Consider the following 19,342-nt stretch of genomic DNA (forward strand, 5'->3'; position numbering starts at 1 on the left):
CGACTGCGCCACCCAGGCGCCCCATTCACTGTCGTATTCTTACTTGCAGTTAATATCTGACATACTTCCTATTATCTTCATCTCATAAGGTAGCACGTTTTTTAAGTAAAAAAATGAGGGTGACTGTTATTAGTGAAGTACTAGAGATTTATCATCTTTCTTAGCTTTTTTTTCTAAAGTTCATAAGACTATTTAACATTGTTTTGTTTATTTTTTTTTTGAGAGAGAGAGAGAGCACAAGCAGAGAGGAGCAGAGAGAGATGGGGGGGGGTGGGGACAGACGATCTGAAGCAGGCTCTGTGCTGACAGCACAGAGCCTGATGTGGGGCTTGATCTCCTGGTTCGTGAGATCGTGACCTGAGCCGAAGTTGGACGCTTAGCCAACTGAGCCCCAAGGTTTTTTAGCACTATGTTATTCTTTATCATATGTGTGCCAGGAAAGTTGAACAACCCAGATCACGGTGTTTTTAAACGAGAAAAGTAAAGCTGCACTGTTGGTGTCCGAGGGCTCGTATGCTGCAGGGACTGTGAGCTTGAGACAGAAGATTTCTCCCCCCCTTAGTACAGACCCTTCTAAACCAAGGCTGAGTCTTTTCCAGTGCTTTATACTTGTCTCCTCTATTCTTCAGGCCATCTTATGGCTTTAAATACCTGAGACCCGAACCTGAGAAATTTGAAATGTCTACAAAATGATAAGGCGTTTCAGTGCAGGTCACAGTTCTTGAAAACATGTGTCACGTTTCATTGGGTTATAGGACCTTGGTGTTCCTAGATTCCTGAAATAGTAGAACAGTATGTCCAGCTCACCTCACTGTCTCTAGAGTTCAGGCTCCCCGTCCTACCTTTGACGGTTTTGGTGGCCACTTCCGACAGATGGACAGTGTTTTCCTCGCATATACTGTTAGGTCGTGAGTGTAGTGTTTCTCTAGTATTATAAATAAACTACAGTCACAATGCAGGGCAGCCTGTGGAATAAGATGAAACATGGTATAACCTTTCTCTACAAAACGATACTAGAAGTTCTTCAAGTCCATCAGATCCTATCATTTTATCTTGAAGTCACTAGCTATAATAGTATAATTTTCTCACCGGTGGTTAGGACTCATTTCTGAGGAATAGTAAGGAATGATAACTCCTAAATCAGAGTGTGGTTCCCGTAGTTTGCTCTAATCCCAGTGCTTAGGTGGGACCTCGTGGTGAGGACAAGCTCGTGAATGACCCTGAGTGTATTCATAACCAGGCAGCCACGTTAACTCGAGGAGTGCGTTTGTGGACGCTGTGCACCTGCCTTGGGAGACACTGTGCTCTTCTCCATGACTCAGGCCGCTTTCTGGAAGGGTTGGTCAATATATTTGGGGCTGCACAGTGTGTGGTCATGAGGAAGAAATAGAAGATCGCTTGCCTTCCCCTTGGGGAGTGCTTTACCGCTCTTCCTTATATACTGACATGCTCTTTCTGTTCCTCTCCCCCTTCGCCCTTTTCTGTGCTGTTTACAACCCTTATTCTAATAAATCAACTGCCCTCCATTGTCAGCTGGTTCTCTTCCAAGGCTCCCTATCATCATCCATTCAGAAGAACTTAAGAAGTGCCCCCATCCCCCAGGTGTGTTGGGCCACCTCCAGATGGCGCAGGCTCCTTCCCAGCCTCGGCTCTCCCCAACAATTTCCAGACTTCAGGTTCTCGTCCTTTCTCTTCTGGTGCTTATGTCTGGCCTCCTGCCCCCGACGAAGTAACTGCTGAGCCCTCTGGTCTCAGCTCCAGGTCCACATTCCCACTTGCCTGTGGAATATCTCTACCTAGATACTCCCTTAGCACCTCAGGTACAGGCTTTCCAACACAGGATTCTTTATCCCTTCCTCTTCCTGTGTTTTATTCCTAGTGTCTCATCTAACCTCTAGCTCGTGGGCATTCAAAGACAGAGTGTGCTTCTGTCTTTGTCTCAGATTTGCATTTCAGCAGAAGAAGCCAGAGTATTTCTCCCTGAGAGTTCTTGCTCTCTCGTTTTAGGCATCCTGGTTACTTTGTTATATTTCTTTAACAGAATGAAACTATGGCTTGCTTCCTGTGAAAAACTTGCAGGTGGACGTGAGCTGATAACTACTATGTTGTGCAGTTCCCAAAGTGAAATAGCGAACCAGAGATAGAACTTACAGTAATGAAAAGTTAAGCCGCTAAGGCTTGAATTAATTCTCTGGATAGCTGCGTCCTAACCCATCCTAAAAAGTAGACGTAGTTTATATTCACGACTTGACTCTCACACCTAATGTCTCTGTGTGGGCCTGGATAAGAACAGATGTTGACAGGTTATCCAGTGCTGCTCATGTTGAACGATAAAAGTCCTTGCTCGGAATCCTCTGTCTGAGAGGATTCGCCTGGAGCAGAATGGGCAGAACGGGGATGTGGTGACTCAGGGGCAGGTACTTTTGGCACTCCTTCCACAAAGTCGCCTCCCTCCACCACAAGAGCCTTTGCTCTCTTTGGTCGATGCTCACTGAGAACATCTCCCAGTCGCATCTTGTCACCCCCCTCTGTTCTGGAGCAACAGAATCTCGAGTCAAGAAGTGTTTCTATTTGATTCATAATTGCTGACTTCCCTGTGAGTCTGTATGCATAATTTATGCAAAATATCGTGTGTGCTGAAGGGGAGAGACACATGACGTTCTCGGCCAGTTAAGTGCCGTGTTCAGAATCACGCTATGAGTTATTCCTTTCTGCCTTTATTAAACACACAAGTCACTTTGGACTGAGAATTTTCCTGGGAATGTAGGGTTAAAAAAATAAACAGATTGCAATTTATTATTTCATGTATTAATTAGGTGAAATTTACTGACTCTGTATTTAATGCCAGTACTCAGCCCGGTGATATTTCTTCTGACTTACTAGTCTGCCCTGACTACTAGAAGCATAAAACTTCTTTTACATACAACCAAAGGAAAATAATTAGAGTCTTAAGAAATAAAAGCTGAATGAATAATTTTTCCTGAACAGGCAAAAGTAAAAACTCAAAAGTGTTCCATGCTGGGTTTGCAAATTACTTGAGATGATTCTTAAAATGAAAAAAATATGAAAGAGGTTGCATAATTTTACTCAGAAACCATAGCTCCAAAGACCCTTGCAAGCAGCTCTATCCACTTAAGCTCAGACATTCAGCCAACTTGCTAGCATGACTCTTGGCTCATCTGGGTCTTTGCTGTATTTGCATCTGTATGTACGAATTAATAGTTCGTATTTATTAGTTTAAGAATTAAAGAATTTTCTAAGTATGTATGTATGTATGTATTTATTTATTTATTTAGACAGAGAGAGAGAGAGAGAGAGAGAGAATCCCGAGCAGGCTTTGCACTGTCAGCTCAGAGCCTGATGTGGGGCTCGAACCCACAAACGGTGAGATCATGAGTTGAAACAAAGAGTTGACGCTTAACCCACTGAGCCACCCAGGCACCCCAAGAGTTTTCTTAATTACTTGTTATTAGAGTGACTCAGGGAGGGTAACAGCTTTCTTCTTAAAAACAAACAAGAAATCCTACTGGAGCTATTCCTAGAATTGTCAAAGTTTGGGATTATTACAAGAAAAGAAAAGAAACTGGGCAAATTCATTTCCTCAGAAGATTCTCCTGTGGTCTCACCTAACAGGCTAGTTAGAAATGACTGATATAAACCTTAAACCAGCACTGTGTTCCAGACTCTCATGGGAGCTCGCATTCTTCCAGAAGGTATTTTGGAATGTTCCATGCTGAGTGCTCATTTATGAGATGAAACCGAACATTATATTGAGGGTTTTTGTCCCAAGTGACGTCTTCCACGCCCCCCCCCCCCCCCAGTGTGATGACAGGTTTACAAGCCTTGCTCGGTGTCCTGCAGGTTGCACAGGCTTCTCCCTCGAGCTGCCTCCTGAGGTTTTTTATTTATCTGATCTTCACCAGTTTGATGATAACATGTACAGCTGTGGTTTTCTTTGCTTTTTCCTGTTTGGTGTTCATTGAACTTTTTAAATCTGTAAACTTTAGTATTTGGCTGAATTTGGAAAGTTCTCAGCCATTACAATTTTTTATGCCCCCATTCTTTTTTTTGGGGGGGGGATGGGGGAGTCCAGTTATATACATTAGACCTTTTGTTTTTGTCACATAGGTTCCCGAGGCTATGATTATTTTAAAAAAGAACAGTTGGGGCGCCTGGGTGGCTCAGTCGGTTAAGCGTCCGACTTCGGCTCAGGTCATGATCTCGAGGTTCATGAGTTCGAGCCCCGCATCGGGCTCTGTACTGACAGCTCAGAGCCTGGAGCCTGCTTCGGATTCTGTGTCTCCCTCTCTCTCTGCCCTTCCCCTGCTCGTGCTCTGTTTCTCTCTCGTTGAATTAGTTTCTAATATTTTATTTTTCCTTTCTAAAATTTCTACTTATTTTGGAGCACCTGGGTGGCTCAGTCGGTTAAGCGTCCGACTCCGGCTCACGTCATGATCTTACGGTTCGTGAGTTCGAGCCCCGCGTCAGCTGTCCGCCCAGAGCCTGCTTTGCATCCTCTGTCCCCTTCTCTCTCTGCCCCTCCCCCCGCTCGTGTTCTTTCTCTTTCTCTCTCAAAAATAAACAATTATTTTTAAAAAATAATGAAACTTCCACTTGTTTTAAATAACAGCTCTTTCTCTGCTGAGAACTTGTATTTATTTCGTAACTGTTTTCCTTTACCTCTAGGGGAGAATGGTTATAATATAATGGTTATGCTGTTTTAAATTCTTTGTGATAATTCTAATATCCGGTGTATTTTGGGGTTGATATTTGTTGATTGTCTTTTCACTTTTTTTGTTGTTGTTAAGTGAGAGCATTTTGGATTGCATACTGAACATTTTGAATGTCCTGTCGCATAGACTCTTGGTTCTGTTTTAATCCTCCGGAGGTTGTTGGTGTTTCTGGTATTTGAGGTTTTGACTGCAGGCCGTCAGTCCCCTCAGGTTCAGGCTTCAAGTTTTCCAGCTACTCTCCACCCGCTCTTGCTGTGCGTGGTGCTCAAACCCCAGGTCGTTTCTCAAGACTCTGCTGAGCTGGTGTCGGCCTGCTTTGTCCATGTCGGTTCAGGACTTGGTCTGAGACCTGTGCGCAGACAGACACCTCGAACGTCTCCTTCTCCAGTCCTTTCGCCTCTGGGGTGTCCTCGGACTCAGGCTTGCCGTGGTTCCTTCCCGCCATTCTTCTGGCCGGAAAGGTGGCAGGGTCTCTGTCAGAGTTCTAGCCACGTTTGCTGCACCGCTGTGCGAGCGGGGCCCGCCGTCGGTGCGCAGCTGCGAGAAGTGCCATCCCTCACCCAGAACGTGGACCCCCACGATGTGTCTTCTCATTTTGACTCCGCTCCAGAATCTGAGTGCTTTGTCGAGTTCTCCGGTCATTATTTTGGGCACCTGCTTCAGAGTCAATAGCAGTGATCTTCGGGAGGCCTGGGTTCTGGGGGCTCACACTGCCCTAAGGGAGCTGCAGGTCTCCGTAGAGGGACTTAAATGTTGATAAAGTCAGAACAGGTCACAGATGTTCCTTCACCTTGTTTGGAATCTTGGGGGCAGGGGAGCTGGACAGGACCTTGACTGCGAGGATACGTTTTCTGACTTTCACCCCCCCTTACATGAAACTGCCGTCAGTCTGGTCTTGAGTCGTTAACTTCACCACCCCTTCTGTTTGTGTGTTTAAAGCATCTGAAGACACTTCGTCACCCTTGCCTGCTGAGATTTTTATCATGCACCGTGGAGGCGGATGGGATCCATCTGGTCACCGAGCGAGTGCAGCCTCTGGAAGTGGCTTTGGAAGTGCTGTCTTCTGCGGAGGTCTGTGCCGGCATCTACGACGTACTGCTGGCCCTCGTCTTCCTTCACGACAGAGTAAGCGGCCCGCACGCAGTGTGCTCACAGGCTCTGGTATAGACCGGGTTGGGCGGGGGGGGGGGGCAGTCATGGGACGTGTCGAAATCCTAAGGCACCGTTCTGACTCAGAAGCTTCCTGACGGAAACCCGCACGTCGGAAGGCACGGGGGTGCCACGGACAATGGTTTGTGGATGGGCGGCCAGCCCTCTGACCCTGCGCAGTGTTTCCTAGAACTTGACTCCCTTGACGATGGTCTCCCTCGAGTTTGGGGTAAGCCTTTCCCTAAAAATAGCTGCAGCTGTATGACTATTCTTAAGACAGAGAGAAAGCCTTGACGCTAATGCCACTGTGGGCATTTCCAGGAGTTTTGTTCCATTTTAGATTTTGAAGAAAGAAATGACCATTTCTTCAGAAGAGACTTTCCCTTCTTTTCGAGTAGGTGGTGCCACTGAGAGCCAGCCTGTTAACACTGCAGTCAGGTTCACTGTCACGGGGATAAGAGTAGTTCCTCTGTTTACTTCTGGTCTGTTTCTGGACAGTATTATGGAGCTGTTTCTTAATGGAATTTGCATTCTGAAGTAAGAAAGCCTTTGGTCGTCCTCCAAGATTAAAATGACCAGTCACAGGTTAGAAACATTTGCATATGACTCATCTCAGTGTATGTTTTTGGGTTTTTTTCACTTTTCCTATTAATGGGGGACAGATTCCAAATATCACTTTGGATTTGTCATCTCTTAAAAGCTTGTCTAAGATGCATATAAAGAATTGCAGGGGCGCCTGGGTGGCTCAGTCGGTTAAGTGTCTGACTTCAGCTCAGGTCATGATCTCACAGTCTGTGAGTTCGAGCCCCGTGTCGGGCTCTGTGCTGATGGCTCAGAGCCTGGAGCCTGTTTCGGATTCTGTGTCTCCCTCTCTCTCTGCCCCTCCCCTGCTCATGCTCTGTCTCTCTCTGTCTCAAAAAAAAAAACAAAAAAAAACAAAAAACCAAACAAACATTAAAGAATTGTTAGGGCTTCATGTGGGGGTGTATTTTCTTTGTTGGAAAAAGTGCGTGCACGTGGTGAAAAGCCTGGACAGTGTGGGAGCACATAGAGGGAAGAGCAAGCCCCCCACCGTGAGTCCAGGACCCCACCTCCCTCCAGGGGCGACCACGGTGATGAGCCTGGTCGTCCGGACATGTTCTGTGTGTGCATAAAGCAAATGTCCCTACGCCTAGTCTCCTTTATTTCTCAAATGCAAAAATACCATCCGTACTATTCTGAACCTTCCTTTAAAACGGATATATATATCTTGGAATGTTTTATATCAAAATATGTACACACTTTTCTGGCAAGTAGGATATTTAAAACGCACTTGTCTACTGAAATGATTTCCAGTTTGGGGGAAAAAACATACACGTACTTGAATTCTGTTCTCATTGCCTTCTTCCTTCTTACTTATTTGACTGTACTATGTTTTCTGGTCCCATATTCTGTCACATCTGTGCTCTGTGAGATATTTCTAATGGGCCTTACCGTTATTCCATTTTCCTCTTCTTCCGGCAGAAATTTTTTTTTTTTTAATTTTTTTTAACATTTATTTATTTTTGAGACAGAGACACAGCATGAACGGGGGAGGGGCAGAGAGACAGGGAGACACAGAATCGGAAGCAGGCTCCAGGCTCTGAGCCATCAGCCCAGAGCCCGACGCGGGGCTCGAACTCACGAACCACGAGATCGTGACCTGAGCTGAAGTCGGACGCTTAACCGACTGAGCCACCCAGGCGCCCCCCGGCAGAAATTTTTAAGGCCTCCTGACAAGATTTCAGGGGAAGATTTCTGGGTTTGTGCTAGAATGTAGGTGAGAAAGAATTTAGAGGAGAAAGTTAGTACAGCAGCCTAGGGGAGCAAAGATAAACTTCACCTTTAAAGGGAGGCACACGCTCCGGGCCATGACGACGTGTACCTGTGTGCGTACCATCCCTCCTGCCTGGCGTGGAGGCGGGGACGTGCAGAATCTGTGCCCTGCTGTCATGCCTTTATTTCATTAACCTGCCTCACTGGGCAGGGGAGAGAACAGAAGCCTGTCCATCGCGTTTTTCCTTCCCTCCGACCTCGTAACGCATACGCAGGCTTGTTCGGTTTGTCACTCCTTAAAGTTGTGCTTCGTTTATTATGCCACAGGTGGGCGGACTTGCCTTAGCTTCTTTCGGCGATCAGTTTTTAGTTCTTTAGAACTTCTGCCTCACAGATTGTAGCGGCAGCCTCTTCCTGTTCTTTTTCTCCAGGGGCACCTGACACACAACAACGTCTGCCTGTCATCTGTGTTTGTGAGTGAGGACGGCCACTGGAAGCTGGGGGGGATGGAGACCGTCTGCAAAGTTCCTCAGGCCACACCCGAGGTAAGCCAGGGGACAGGCCCTCTGTGGCACCCGGAATCGGATAGCATTTTAGTGGGCGGTTCTTACCTCGGGACCCTCCTTCGGTGTTCGGGTGATCCTAGCTTTGGACACTGGACTTTTTTGTCGATGCCAGATTCACAGAATTGTAGGAGTTTATTCTTTCAGAGGCTTCCTTTATTCTCGTCTCCTCGATTGGTAGCTCGGGAACTCGAGACCGAGGGGTAAAATGGCTCGGTCAGATTTTTAATTAAATGCTCTTCCCTTCTATTCCTATAATACCTTGTCCTTAATGACACCACTTAATGTTTAATATTGAAATTACCTTTGTGTGTCTGATTTCTTTCCCAGTATTTGAGCTTCTTGAGGGTGCGAGAGTCTCTTTGGCTTATTTTTACATCTCCACCTGGAATAGTGCCTGGCACGCATTAGGTAGTCAGGAAATGTTCATTAACAGCCGTCCAAGTTGTCCGAAGTCCTCCATCGTGCGCTAACAGCCGGGGTTAGGACGCGTACATCTCAGCTCCTCGTGGGCTGTGTTGTTGCTGCTTCTGGTACCTCTTAATGGTTTTGCCTGACCAGGTTCTACACGTTGCCCTCCTAGGTTGATGAACCTTTCTGTTCTATTTCTTGTTTTTAATCGTTTTGCACATTGCCACTAGACTTGCTCTTTCTAAAAACAACAATAACAACAACAACAACAAACCCAGTCCCATCGCGGTAGCCATACTAAAGTGCTGGCTTATTGGCATACTGACTCAGTCCGGTTCCCCGTTCTCTCGTGGGGCCTCCACGAGGGGGCCATGTTGAATGCGCACCTTCATGGGCTCTCGCCGAGGTCAGACGCTCCTTCTCCCCGCAAAGGTGTTCCTCTGATGATTTCTGCCCCAGGTGGTCCCTTTCTTCTCAGAATTCACCTTACATCTCAGTACAATGGCTTGTAACTCACTCCTTGACTTCTCTTCCAAATTCTTTACCATGACGTGTAAGGCCCTTCACAGGCTCTCCCCGAGCCTGCCTTCAGCTCGACCTACACTTACAGTCCCTGAGCTCCTCTCGGGCCGCACCCGCACCCCGGTCTACGCAGCTCAGCTGTGCTCTTGGGTGGGCGGTGCCTTTCACCCGCTTCTTCCTGTGTGTGCCTTTCTGTCGCTGAGATGCTTTCTTCCCACGGGCTCTCTGTGGCATGTGAGATGAAGCTGAAGTCTGTGTTCTAGCTCAGTCTCTTTGTGAAGCCCTCCCCTGGGTACTCCCCGCCCAACGAAATCAGTCTCTCCTTCTGTGCTTCCATATGGCACTCAGCACCTGTTACTGCGGTTCTCAGTTTACATTCTAGGTTGTGAGCACCTGGCCGGCGGCAGGGACTGTATCGTATTCCTTTTGTGCTCCTAGTGCCCTAAGTGGTGTGTGGGACATAGAAGCACTTGAAAACTAATCTTTGAATCGGTGAATGAATGTACTTGTTCTGTGGATGTTATCTCTGTAGTTGACAAGGTCCTCAACTTTTATATCTCATGTGGCAGCGGGCCTTAAGATTGACCTAATTCAGCAGGAAGATTATTGATAGATTTGTTCTATGCTAGAAAAGGCTTTCACTCGTTAATAACTCTGCAGGATGTGAAAGAAGTGTTCCTAATTATCAGTGTAAGGAAAGTAGGTGCAGAGGTGCCTCTGACCAGCAGAGGGCATCCTAAACCAGCTGCAGGGGAGAGGAAAGGGCACTTACAGGTGTTTTCTGCTGAGCCTCGTGCTGTGCCAGGTACTGTATTCACATTTTTTAAGTAGCAAGATTTTAAGTTTGTGTATTTAACATGTGCGTCAGTTAGAAGGCTTCATTGCTGCTTTTTGCATTGCTGGTTGCTTCTGTAACTTGGTGTAAGACATTGGTTCACCAAACCTGTGTATGAATGATTTTCCCTAATTTATTTCTCTGTCTAGTTTCTGAGGAGTATTCAGTCAGTAAGAGACCCAGCATCTATCCCTCCTGAAGAGATGGTAAGATGATATGCTTCAGCTGTAACGAAGGCTTCTTTGTATGAAACTTAAAAGAACCTTTCGTCTGCCCCCTCTTTCTTGGCTAAGTTGTAGATGCCTCATAATTCCTTTGGCCGTGACGGCGTCTGAGATTAATCTTATCACCACAGCAGGGAGCCTTTTTCTGGACAGTCTGCGTACATTTTTGGGTCGTACAGACCCCTGTGTTACCATTAAATACCTCAGTGTGAACAGGGTTGGTGCTTCATCCCCATTTCACGGTCTTGGTGTTCTGTTGGAAGCCCTAAGAGCTGGGGAAGCAGCAGCCCTAGCCGTCCCTGAGCTGCACCCAAGCCACTCGTCTGCCCGCCGATCGTGAGGTAGGGCTCCAACATGCACGCAAGCGTGATTATTGACGTTAATGATCTTGTCTGACAAAGGTCCATCTACAGATCTCTCCCCTAGGTTGATGAACCTTTCTATTCTGTTTTTGTTTCTTATCTTCACCACCAGCTGCCGGTGAAGAAAGATTATATTTACCAGGACACGCGAAGGCCGTCGCTCCCTCTAAATTTTTTCTTACAATTACCGTAAAACAGACCACGATCCCCAGAGACATACAGGAAATACCAACCCAACTATAACCTTGAATATAGACCTAAGACTTGAAATAAATCAGGTTGTTCCAAATCAGTACTATGTGTATGTACTAGTGTTTTTCAGACTGACTTGTGGGTTTTAAATCAAGTTAGAGGTCCTGACAGTTATGGGGGGGGGGGGGGAAGGGGAGGAGGAATAAAATAGAAAATATCAGTAAGTCTGAGTATTGTTTTATAAAAGTTTTGTTTCCATTATGTGTATTTATGTGTGTGCGCGTGTGTGTGTGTGTGTGTGTACTACCACCACTAACAATAATAATAATAATAAAATTTTTAAAAATGTGGGTTGCCGTCAAAAATATTTTTGAAAGCCACAGACATATATCATATTTAGGCCCTTTTTCTCTTTTGGCCTTTATTTGATATTTTAAAATCTTTGATAAATTGCATTCCCTCATGGTTTTAAGAGCCTGTAAGCCAGTGTGTGGTACTCTATAGTTGGCTTTGAGTATAATGAATGCAAAAATGGGAGAGAGTGCTTCAGAGAAAATGTAGATCGGGTTTCTAAGGCAGATTCTCTAGGTTTAATGATCTTTACTGCTTTTAGTCTCCAGAATTCACAACTCTGCCAGAGTCACATGGACATGCCCGGGATGCCTATTCATTTGGGACATTGGTGGAAAGTTTGCTCACAGTCTTAAGTGGACAGGGTGAGTTGTTGCACTATTACATCCACAGAATAAGCAGGAAGGTCGTTCACAGCCTGTTCTGGGTGGATTCAGAGGACCACAGTCTTTGACCATAGTAAGGAACCTGTTACTTCCCAGACAACTTGTGTATGGCAGATCTTAACAGCGCTGAGGAAAGAAGCTTTGATTTCTTTGCAGAGTTTTAAAGAATTTTAAGTAGGAACCACTTTCGACTCCGTTTATATCACGTGTTACAATCTTATCAATCGGTATTGGTACTTGTGGTCTAAAGACTCTGTTCCTTATTGAGTCAGCCAAGTAAATGAGTGCTGTTATCGATTTATATGTAACGATCTGAAGAAGAGAGGAGGATTCGGCACTTTTTATTTAATCTGAATCAAGCTGGACGTTTCCTTATCTTTATTCTTTCCAAGTCCTTTTGAGTTTTTTCTTCTTGATGTAATTTACTCATTACCTTTTCTTTTGTTGCCCCGAAGAGCCCAGGCTCCTGAACACATCGTTTTCTTCTCGCTTTCGAGCTCTTTGATGGCGCGCCTGGTGGCCTGCTTCATTCTGGTCCAGCCACCCCAGGCCTTAGGTTGTCCGCCCGTTAACGGGCCTGGGGGGATGGAGTACATGCCTCGTTAGGCCCCTTCCCAGCCTGGCTCGCACTTTGCCGAAGCTTTGGGCACTTCTAACGCAACTTCTTTTACCAGGCTTCTGCAGCATCCTGAAGTTACAAGCACCCTTCGGCTGCTCGCTCTAAATTGTCTCAGCCTGAATACTTGAGAATTAAACCCCATTAAGGCCCTAAGGCATGCCCTGTGGGGAATGAACTCACTACTCCTCTGTGTCTAGAATGGTGGTAATTATGCACCATCCTGGAGAGACGAGAAAACACAGTCATTCAGATAACTTTTCTTGTTCTGTGGGTGAGGAACCCTGGTCCATAAGGCCCTCAGACCAGCCACTTCTTAAACTTCCTCTAGGCCCGAGCTGAGTTACACCTGCCGCTGGGAGATAAGGACACAGAGGTGAGGCCCGTGGGGGGGGGGGGGGGCTGGATGTGTTGGCAGATGAATTTTCTACACCTGCCAAGGAGTGTGGCTTCAGGTGAGCCGGAAGCTGTTTAGCAACAGCCAGGGCTTTGTTTGTTTGGGCTTTTTACAGGTTGGTTTTTGCTCCCGTCAGTCTCCAGCTATAGAGGTCCTGAAAGGAGGGAGAAGGCTTGGAAACTAACTGTACCTCTGGATTTCAGTTTCAGCGGACGTTCTCTCCAGCTTCCAACAGACCTTGCACTCAACCCTGCTGAATCCCATCCCCACATGTCGGCCGCCGCTCCGCACCTTACTGTCCCATGACTTCTTCAGGTGAGGGCACCCGGCGGGCTTCCCCGGCCGCTCGCAGGTGCCGCGTCCCGTGGTGGGGTTTCGGGGCCCCCGGGTCACACAGTCCCTTCTGTTGGCATAGGAGAGGTCAAGTCACATCCGCATGGGAGGATAGGGGGCGAGAGTGGATTGCCTCTCGGGTTCCTACCACAGGAAGTTCTAGAAATCTTTAACTGTGGTGAAGGCCTGGGTCTGGAGGTTACAGCCAGAGCCCTTAGAAGCCACGCTGCATCTAGTGGATGGCACTGGTCAGGTAATCGAGAAACTTCGTAAACACGGCCGCTCCTTTCTGCTGCCATTGTGTTCTAGGAGTTTGTTGTTGTTGAAAAGTTTTCTTGTTGGGGGAGGGGGAAGGAGCTCATTTGTCTTCAGGCAGAAGGTTGTCGTCTTTGTTTGGTAATGCGTGATGGAAACGCACTGAAGTCGATTTAGAGGGAGGGGCACAATATAAGGTTAATACTGCCGCTGGATTCAGAGATGGTTTTGGACCTCTCTTCAAGGTTAGTTTCAATTACGTGTCCTCCTTTTCTTCATTTCCGTGACCGCAGAAATTCCGCACTGGTTAATTTCACATTCATGACTTCTGGTAGCAAAACTGATGTTCTGTCCTTTTGAAACTAAGGATCCTTACGTGTCAGCGGTTGGAGAGCCCGAGACAAACCGGAGCGGAGGGAAAGCCGGAGCTCTCCTCCGAGGGGGTGAATTACCTCTCCCATAGGACTAGGGTCCATGTTATTAAATGGGGCACAGGTAGTTTCACTATAATTACTAGGATTTTATTGGCCACTCTGGTTTCAAAGAAACTGTTCAAAACCTTTCCCGTCACAGGAGTCTTTTAACCAAGGTGTTTCTGTGTCCTTTTAGAGGATTCATAGCAATATCTTACTTACCTTGATACAAGGTCTCTACAAAGAATCCTTCATAGCAAATAGATTCTCTCCACTGTTTGATAAAAGAGTTGTTTAGTAAGAATTGTATTTTTGTATTTTTTTTTAAACGTTTGTTTATTTTTGAGAGAGAAAGAGCACGCGAGTGGGAGAGGGGCAGCGAGAGGGGGACAGAGGATCCGAAGTGGGCTCCGCGCACACGGCACAGAGCCCTGACGCAGGGCTCAAACCCACGAACCATGAGATCGTGACCAGAGCCGAAGTCAGATGCTTGACCAACTGAGCCCTCCAGGTGCCCCCCAAGAATTGTGTTTTAAACAGAGACGGGAGAAAAAGCCAGAACGCACACCAGCTCCCCCTTCCTGAAATCTGATGGTTGCCCGTGAGGAGAAGCCAGCGGGAGGACCCGGGCCGGCATCTCTTGCCGAGGCAGCTGCGCGAACTCGATTAGGCTTCGGTTGTGACATTTGTGCTTTTCTTCTGCTACTAAAGCCAGAGGGAAAGGGGTGCAGGCGTAAATGGGGAGCCCCAGGTGGCTGGCCACGCGGTGGGGCCGTGTGCTGAAGCGTCGGCCCCCGGCCTGGCAGCCTCCTCCCGCCGGACTCGATGCAAGCCGCCGTCCCCCCGGGGGGCCCACAGCCCCCCCTCCCCGCCCCCCCCCACCTGGCTGAGGAGATGACTGCACGGCTTCCGGCAGGAGAAATGGGGAGCCTCCCGTGACTGGCACGGACATGCCGGTCTCCCCGGCCCCTTTGACGGCTCTCACCGGAGCGGACTTGAGGTTCAGTGGCTGTTTTGCAGTGCTTCACTGCATCGCTTCCATTTCTGCCAGGACGGCTCCGCTCACCACATCCTGTGGCAGCGCGGGTTCCCGTGACTGTGGTTGCAAAAACACCGCCGAGGTGGCGGGCGTCGGTGTGCCCACCGTGTGTGCCGGAGCCTGAATCCTCTTCGCACATCTCTTTGCTGTTCTTAAGACGCCAGATGCGCCACGGGCTCGTTTGCAGTATTTGTCTCTTGAGCGACTCAGTTATAATAGAGTCTTTTTTTTAAGAGTTTTTTTTTTTTTTTAAACGTTCATTTATTTTTTTGGAGAGAGACAGCGTGCGCGCGGCGGGGAGGGGCACAGAGAAGGAGAGGGAGGGAGAGAATCCCAGGCAGGCTGTGCTGCCAGCGCTGAGCCTGACGTAGGGCTCGAACTCACAAACCACAAGATCGTGACCCTGAGCAGAAATCAAGAATCCGATGCTTAACCAACTGAGCCACCCGGGCGCCCCTATATAATGGAGTCTTCGAACTGGCAGAGGAGAATGTTTCCTTGAGTATTTTTACAGCCCGGTCTGTGGTTATGGCTTCAGTATTGAATACACCTTCTCTAATTTGCCGTCCTGCATGTTTTTTTTTTTCTCTTTGGCATTTAGGAATGATTTTCTAGAAGTTGTGAATTTCTTGAAAAGTTTAACATTGAAGAGTGAAGAGGAAAAAACTGAATTCTTCAAGTAAGTCCAGAAAGTTAAGGGCTTAAAATTCAGTACCTTGGGTTAAGTCCGTGTAATGACTCATCTCCGGAGAGAGGAGTCCAAGGTTTGCTTTCTTGGACAAAGTTTTTCGAACGTCGCCTGCGTGTCAGGCTTTCTGCTGGGCCCTGGGATGGCTAGTTAGTGCTTAAGCGGTGACCGAGCTCGTGGGGGACGTCCCGATGGCCCAGAGGTCGAGGGAGGAGGTGGTTAGAGAAGAGGTATGGCAGGCAGAGGGCAACGCGAAGTAACGCACGGAGGCGTTGTGCCTCGTGTACGGAACAGCAGGCAGGTGGGTGAGTCTGCGTGTTCCCACACCGCAGTGGGTGAGAGGTGGGCACCCTCGGATGCGGCCGTGAGGAGCATTGCCGCTGTCTGTGAGCGGAGCACGCGGGCTGTGAAACGGTCAGATCTCCCCAGAGGCGGCTCCCTCTGTTGCCCTTGGAGGGCGCAGAGTGATTTCTTACGGGACTTGGGTCGGCCGGTGGCCTGTGGTGGGCCTCGATGGGAGGCCTGAGGTGAGGCAGCGATGGTACGAGGAGGACGACACAGATGAGCCCCGCTTCTAACGCTGGCAAGGCCGTGGCGATCGTCACCAAGAGCGCCGGAGGATACCCGAGGAGAGGCCCTCGCGCGCAGGGAATGTGAGGAGCTGGGTGTTCAGGGCGTCGGCGTGAAGGGGCCGTGGGACTCTAGACGGAGATGCGCGTGGGCCTTTGACCAGGTGGCTCTGAAGCCCGGGCGAGACGCGCGCAGCCGATGAGCCGGAGAGGAGTATTGGGGTTCACTGGCCTGCCGTTGGTGACGGTTTCCCGGAGAAAGCGGTAGCATGGGGGGCACGGCACGCCCAAACTGACCCTGGGGCCCCCACCCAGCTTTCTAAGACGGTGGTCGAGGAATGAGACGGAGGGGCGATGGCCGGAGGAGGTGCGGGGGAGGCCGGGAAGGCTGGCGTCCCTGGCAGAGTAAAGCTCAGGAAGGGCAGGGGACGCCGTCAGGCACCCAGAGAGTGCCCCGTCTGAGGAGCTGTTTGAGGGCGTGGGGATCCCAGCCTCGCGGGTGGGCGGAGATGCGCTAGGAAGGCCAGAGCCCGGACACTGGGGAAGACCTGCGGGAAGGTTTGGAGAAGGGCCAGCGGAGAGTAGCCGAAGAAGGGGATGGAGTCGGGAAGGACTTTTTTAAGGGCAGAAGAGCCGTGAGCACGTTCGTGGGCCGGGGCACCGGGCTCGCGGAGGAGGGCAGCCCCACTGGGGGTCCTGGAAGGGGCCGGGATGCCGGGGCGACAGCTGCGTGGGGGTGGCCATCGGAAGAGGTGGCGGGAACCGAACGAGCCCAGGGGAGCCCTGTTGACGGCCTCTCCGCGCAGCAGGAGCAGGACCGTCTGCGCAGGGTGGTTGTGCAGCGGCCGTGATACTGTCGTCCCCCCCCCCCCCGCCATTACCTGTGTGTTCTTGACAGAGGGCTTTGACGGGTGTGACCTTAGGGAGTTAGTAAGAAAAGCCTGAATTTTGTTTCCTATGGAAACTTCAGATAATCTAACATCCTGCATCCTTCATAGCGTGGATGGGACCTTGTGTGCGCGCTGGCGGCCTTGTCTCGCACCCCCTGCGTTTTTCTTAGATACCCTGCATCGACCGTTCACCTCCTCTGGCCACGTTTCCCCGTGCCTCCCTCTGACTGAAGTAGGGGAGGGCTGCGTGTGTCTACGCTGGACGAGGAAGTGGCTACAGTGGCGCCACCGGCTGCCCAGGCTTTTCTTCTTTCCCCTCAGATTCCTGCTGGACAGAGTCAGCTGCTTGTCCGAGGAGTTGATCGCCTCGCGGTTGGTGCCTCTTCTGCTTAATCAGTTGGTGTTTGCAGAGCCAGTAGCCGTTAAGAGTTTTCTGCCTCATCTGCTTGGCCCCAAAAAAGGTGAATTTTTTTCAAAGGATTATTGGTAATTAAGGAGTTCGGGCATTATTAGTCCTTATTTGAGCAGACTGAGATTACTGCATGGTGTAGTTAGAGTATGGCTCCAAAAGAGTCATTGGTCCCTGAGGTGATTATCTTGACTCAAACCTGCGTACCAGAGCCCACGGGGTAAATAAGGAGCATCTTCTTGGAGAGTCAGATTTATTGTAGAAGGTGGTATATTGGAAAAACCATACATATACACATACACACACGCACACATAAACACGTAAGATTCAAGTATGCAACGCACATGAAGTTTTAAGATAAGGCGTACGTCCTCACAGGGCTTTTGCATTTGCAGTTAGGCCTGTGCCTTTTTTTTTTAATGTATTTTTTTAACGTTTATTTTTGAGAGCGCGCACGTGAGTGGGGCAGAGCAGAGAGAGAGGGGAACAGAAGATCTGAGGCGGGCTCTGTGCTGACAGCAGAGAGCCCAGTGTGGGGCTCAAACTCATGAACCGTGAAATCATGACCTGAGCTGAAGTCAGAAGCTTAACTGACTGAGCCACCCAGGCGCCCCTTTAATTTTTTTTTTTTTTTTAGAGAGAGAGTGTAAACGGGGGACGGGCAGAGGGAAGAAAACCTTAAGCAGGCTTCGCGCTCAGCGCAGAGCCCGACACAGGGCTCAATCCATGACCCTGGGATCATGAGCTGAGCTGAAATCAAGAGCTGGACACTCAACTGACTGAGCCACCCAGGCGCACCTAGGCCTGTGCCTTCTGGCTTCCCAAGAGCAACCCACTTATTTTATATTTTCAGTGGACAGACTGAAAGGCGGGAGATGACTTTCCTACCTGGAGCTTCAGTTTTTTTCTGAATGTGCAATTAAGGTTATTATTCTGATACTCTATAACTTCATAAGCACTGTAGATGGGAACGTACCAGGTTAGAGAATTTATTTTCAGAATTTATTTTCTTAAAAGATCTCCACCCAACAAAGCAGCAGCATAGGTAACTGTTTTACAGCATAGAATTTTGTTACAGCCTTTGTTATTCCCTGAGGGTTTTTGTTTCTGTGTCTGTTTTCAGTTCAACTGTAGCTGACACACATCACATCCGTCTCAGGTCCTGGAGTTTTTCTTCCCAGCTGCCATCCCTTTACTCAGTAGATCTTAGATGGCGGTGTGCTTCTGAATCACCTGGGGACCTTTTTAAAAATGTGCCTGTATGGCCGATCCACTGATGGTGGGACAGCCGGGGCAGGACTATATATGTATTTATTTATTTGTAAAGGCCCCCACGTGATTGTGACGGCGATCTCTGATCACCGCTACCATAACTGGCAGGAAGAGAGGACCGCCCGGCATCAAATCCCGTTGTGACATTTAACACCTCCTGGTTCTGCAGATGAAATTGCAGCCACGGTCCTTGATCTACCCTAGTATATGAAATTCCTCACTGGTTAAACACAGATGTATAAAGAGTTACTGATTCAGGAGTCCCTTAAAATACGCAAGCTTTCTCTGTTGCAGGTTCAGCGTGGCACAGTATTTCACAAGGCAGAGCGTGTTTAAGGTCGTTGACCCTTGAGTAATCTGAGTCAACCAGAAAGGTGTCCTTTGCTTTGGGGCCTAGAATGTGTGGGAAGCTCTGGGCTCAGTTTCTAAATTATCCTTCATGCTCCTTTCGCTGAAATGACCATTTGCTTCTTCACGTGGAACCGCCTCTGATCGCGGGGTAGACAGCGCGCGGGGAGAAGTGCCTTGCCTGCTGTCGCCGGCCCTGTTCCGGTCGCGGGTGATCCCTGTGCTGCTGCAGCTGTTTGAGGTGCACGAGGAGCACGTGCGGATGGTGCTGCTGTCTCACCTGGAGGCCTACGTGGAGCACTTCACTCCGGAGCAGCTGAAGAAAGTCATCCTGCCACAGGTCAGAGACGGCCGGCGGGCGCAGGCTGGACGGCCGCTGCTAGTTTGGGGGCTGAAAGGAGGGGGCGGGTTCGCAGCGCTGAGGTGATAGGTTAGGGGGTCGGGAGGCCCCCGTCGGGTTGAAAAGCTCCTCGGATACCCAGGGCTGAAACTCAGACTGCGTTCCCATCCCATTCACATAGGCAGATCGATTAAACTAAGGTGTTTGGTCTTAAGCTGGGAAAAACCATAGTTCTGTTTGCTAATTCTTTT

At 48.8% G+C, this 19,342-nt stretch overlaps 1 protein-coding gene across 8 annotated transcripts in view; it reads left to right on the forward strand.

Annotated features, from left to right (window-relative positions):
- Positions 1 to 19,342, forward strand: part of SCYL3 (SCY1 like pseudokinase 3) — a 43,008-nt gene that overhangs the window by 7,629 nt on the left and 16,037 nt on the right. For 7 of the 8 annotated variants that reach the window (XM_047077018.1, XM_047077019.1, XM_047077023.1 and 4 more), the window contains 8 exons: positions 5,673 to 5,858; positions 8,108 to 8,221; positions 10,157 to 10,213; positions 11,399 to 11,501; positions 12,739 to 12,850; positions 15,177 to 15,254; positions 17,044 to 17,183; positions 18,907 to 19,091. In XM_047077018.1, coding sequence (XP_046932974.1) covers positions 5,673 to 5,858; positions 8,108 to 8,221; positions 10,157 to 10,213; positions 11,399 to 11,501; positions 12,739 to 12,850; positions 15,177 to 15,254; positions 17,044 to 17,183; positions 18,907 to 19,091 — 975 coding nt within the window. Of the gene's footprint in view, positions 1 to 5,672; positions 5,859 to 5,990; positions 6,112 to 8,107; positions 8,222 to 10,156; positions 10,214 to 11,398; positions 11,502 to 12,738; positions 12,851 to 15,176; positions 15,255 to 17,043; positions 17,184 to 18,906; positions 19,092 to 19,342 lie in introns of those variants that run through there. The other variant, XM_047077025.1, reaches the window with a different exon arrangement.

Source organism: Lynx rufus, unplaced genomic scaffold, assembly GCF_022079265.1.
Source record: "Lynx rufus isolate CCGP_SWC_20201006 ecotype Redwood Valley unplaced genomic scaffold, mLynRuf1.p SCAF_15, whole genome shotgun sequence".
In the NCBI taxonomy this organism is placed as follows: domain Eukaryota; kingdom Metazoa; phylum Chordata; class Mammalia; order Carnivora; family Felidae; genus Lynx; species Lynx rufus.